Here is a 3,129-nt window from a genome sequence, read left to right on the forward strand (position 1 = left end):
GTGTATATCCCATATTCACTTTCATATTCCATATGCTAAGTTATTTAGCTTTTGCTTATTTTGATGCTCAAAATTTTGAATACTTATAAACTTGTATTAGAGTATTTGTTACTATTCGTACATATTAAGTAATAAACCACAAAGTGAGTATCTAAAGGTTGTATTGTTGTAATGGTTGTGTATGAGTAATGAATGACACATTAGTTCAAGTGTTTTTAAAAATAGAAGTAAAAGTCATATGGTGTTTAGCGATACTTTGGCCATCAGGTCAAGCCTGGAATCATCACAGTTAGTTACGTACATAAGCCGCAGATTTCTAAACACATGTGATTGAAACACAGGAGTGGAAACTGGGAGTTGACACATCACTTTAGTCGTCTTCTGAGAACTGAAAGTAGACTCTTGGCTAATAGATGTTCCTTCCTGCTGAAGAGTCACTTCTCTTGAAGTTTGTCACTTGTGTGCCACTTATATTTTGGATCGCCAGTGTGAGGTCTCATCTTCACAGGACGGCATCTCGATCACCGCTTGAATAGATTAGATAAGGATAGTTTAACGCTCAAGTGATTGATTATTCATCACAAATTTCCTGTCATCATTCAGAAGGGACATCTTGGGCTCCCCTTGGTTATCATGGCATGTTTTGCTGTGATCATTCTGTCTGGATTCATCAGCATCTCAGCAGCAAAGGAAGCATGTGATCACTATGCTGCAGTTGGACAGAGTCTGACTCTGCGTCTTGACTTTAAGGGACTGAAAAACACACATGGGCTGAGTTGGTATCACAATGCTAAGATCCTGTTTGACAGACAAGGAGGCAAAGTTATTGTTGGAAAGCCAGGGGACGTTTCTGCAACCGGAGATCTTCAGCTGAAGAACCTGCAGTTCTCCAGTGCAGGCATTTACCATGCAGATTACGGTATTTCGAAGGAAGATTGGAGTCTCTGTGTGATGGACAAGGTGTCAAAACCTCAACTAACTTATGTGTGTGACTTCAAGTCCAGCACTGTTAATCTAAACTGCGATGTATCCAAGCCTCAGGGTTTGGATTTCTCATGGATGCCCGATGACACGTCGTCAACGAGACAAACGTTGAGCGTATCGTTCAAAGAGCAGAGGAGCTTCACATGCAGCGTGGGAAACAACGTCAGCAGTGCGAGGAGTGACACTGTTCGTCCAACCTGCACACATCCATCACCGTCACCACCCAATTTGCTTTGTTTTCCATCCAAAACTGTTGTGGCAGCGGTCGCAGGAGGCGTGAGTCTGATTCTGCTTTTGATCGTCATCGTCATCGTATTATGTTTCTACTACAGATGCAACAAGACTCAAAAGGGACTCAGGGAGAAAGGGGCCGTCAGAATGCTTTCTGTAAACATGCGAGAACCGGACATCAGCCCAGATTATGAGACCATGAACCCGACTGAGAACCCTCCTCCCCCGAGCCCCAAGCCTCCACCGAGAGTATGTAACCAGAACGTTCCTCCGCCCGAAGCTCAGACTGGAAACGGCCTTCTGCAGCTGTCCACCGTCGCTGAGAGACAACCACCTTCGCCTGTGCCGAAGCCGAGGACCAAGACAACAAATATCGGAATGTGTCTCCCTCAAGAAACTTTCAGCGACAAAGAAAAAATTTGTGGCTTAAACACATACAACTGAAAGTTTACATTTTTATCCTGCATAGTCTTTATCGCTGTGTCAATATCTTTGTAGGAGTGATGGGTTAAATGTTTATAAATATGTGGCGAAATTATATTTCAGAATAAAAAAGATTTTGTGTAAAAAAGTGACGGTGCAGTAGATTGAGGATGGGGAGGTTGATGTTCTGTATTTTTATTAAAGTCCACAAATGGAAACCAAAGTCTTGTTCTGTCTTCCTAACTTCCTGAATCGTGTCTGTGACACTCGGCCTGAAACTCACCACATTAAGTTGAATTTGTTAACATCATTTACTAAAACAACAAGACAGTGTAGAGTTTAGTTTCTCAAACAAGAGTAAATTGTATATTTATTGGGGACTGTACTTTCAACACCTTTGTTGCTTTAGTGCCTGTTTCCGACTGCAGGTGTGACTGGCTAAAAATAAACTGCAGTGTTTTCATGAGGACACATGAGTGACATTTCTTTAATATAAAGTAGGGGATTTTTCAACATTTACAAGTTTTTTTTCTGGAGAATAATTCATGGGTCTTTTAAAATAGTTTAAAATAGCTTTAGATTCGGTTCAACTAATTCTTGGTTTTGTCCTTTTCATGAAATTTAACAAGAATGATAAAGGAAACTTAAACACTTTGAAGCTAAGGTGTCCCACATTACCCAAATTCAAATAGTTACAGTCTGTTTATTTCCTGTTCCAACAAAATCTAGTCAACAGGACTTTTACAGTAAGTGTAGCATGGACATCATGTGATTGAAATCACTGAAGTGATATAAGTGATATAAGTGTCAACTTGCATTATGGTTATAAATCTGTCATAAATAAAACAATGTTACTAATTGTTATCAAAGTATAATAGTTTGTGATATATTCAAGCAACAAAATATGAATTTAGTTGTGTTTTAGTTAGTTTTTTTTAAAAACATTTTTTAGTTGTCCCACTTTATCAAACATCCCTGATAATGTGGGACATCATGCGTTGGGTAATCTGTGACAGTCATTTCACTTCTCTAAATGGGGAAAATATGTATTTAAAGACTTCCTAAAGTTAAAAATAGACTAAAGACATGTAGCATATGATCTGCAGTTGTCAGACAGGAGTAACTGGTAAACTTAGTCTGTCCCTGTCTGTTTAAACTGATTGTCTGGTTAACTAACTAGCACATAATTCAGCTCTGTAGGACAGCGATGATCCAGAAAGCACAGAAGAGTTTCTGTCCTGTCGTCTGCAGCCATTGGTTTCACCAAAACAGTTTGTAAAACAGATATCAGAATAAGTCACAGAAGTCAAAATTGCAAAAAATGTCAAGGATTACCAGAATTCACCATATTGGAATTGTATGAGTAAAATGAAATTGACACAAATAGGAAAAGAAAACATAAACATGACTTTATCTCTTACCCAAGATAGTTTATCCAGTAATCTTTCAAGATTAATAAGCAGGTTTCCTGTAATATAACCACACTGAGTG

General features: G+C 38.9%; 1 protein-coding gene across 1 annotated transcript; it reads left to right on the forward strand.

Annotated features, from left to right (window-relative positions):
* The first annotated feature begins 449 nt into the window (after nt 1-449).
* Nucleotides 450-1,786, forward strand: si:dkey-11f4.20 (T-cell surface antigen CD2). The gene has a single exon (XM_034589073.1). It carries the CDS (start codon nt 634-636, stop codon nt 1,657-1,659), a length of 1,026 nt encoding a protein of 341 aa, XP_034444964.1. The 5' UTR covers nt 450-633; the 3' UTR covers nt 1,660-1,786.
* The last annotated feature ends 1,343 nt before the right edge of the window (nt 1,787-3,129 follow it).

The sequence above is a fragment of the Hippoglossus hippoglossus genome, chromosome 6 (assembly GCF_009819705.1).
Source record: "Hippoglossus hippoglossus isolate fHipHip1 chromosome 6, fHipHip1.pri, whole genome shotgun sequence".
In the NCBI taxonomy this organism is placed as follows: Eukaryota; Metazoa; Chordata; class Actinopteri; order Pleuronectiformes; family Pleuronectidae; genus Hippoglossus; species Hippoglossus hippoglossus.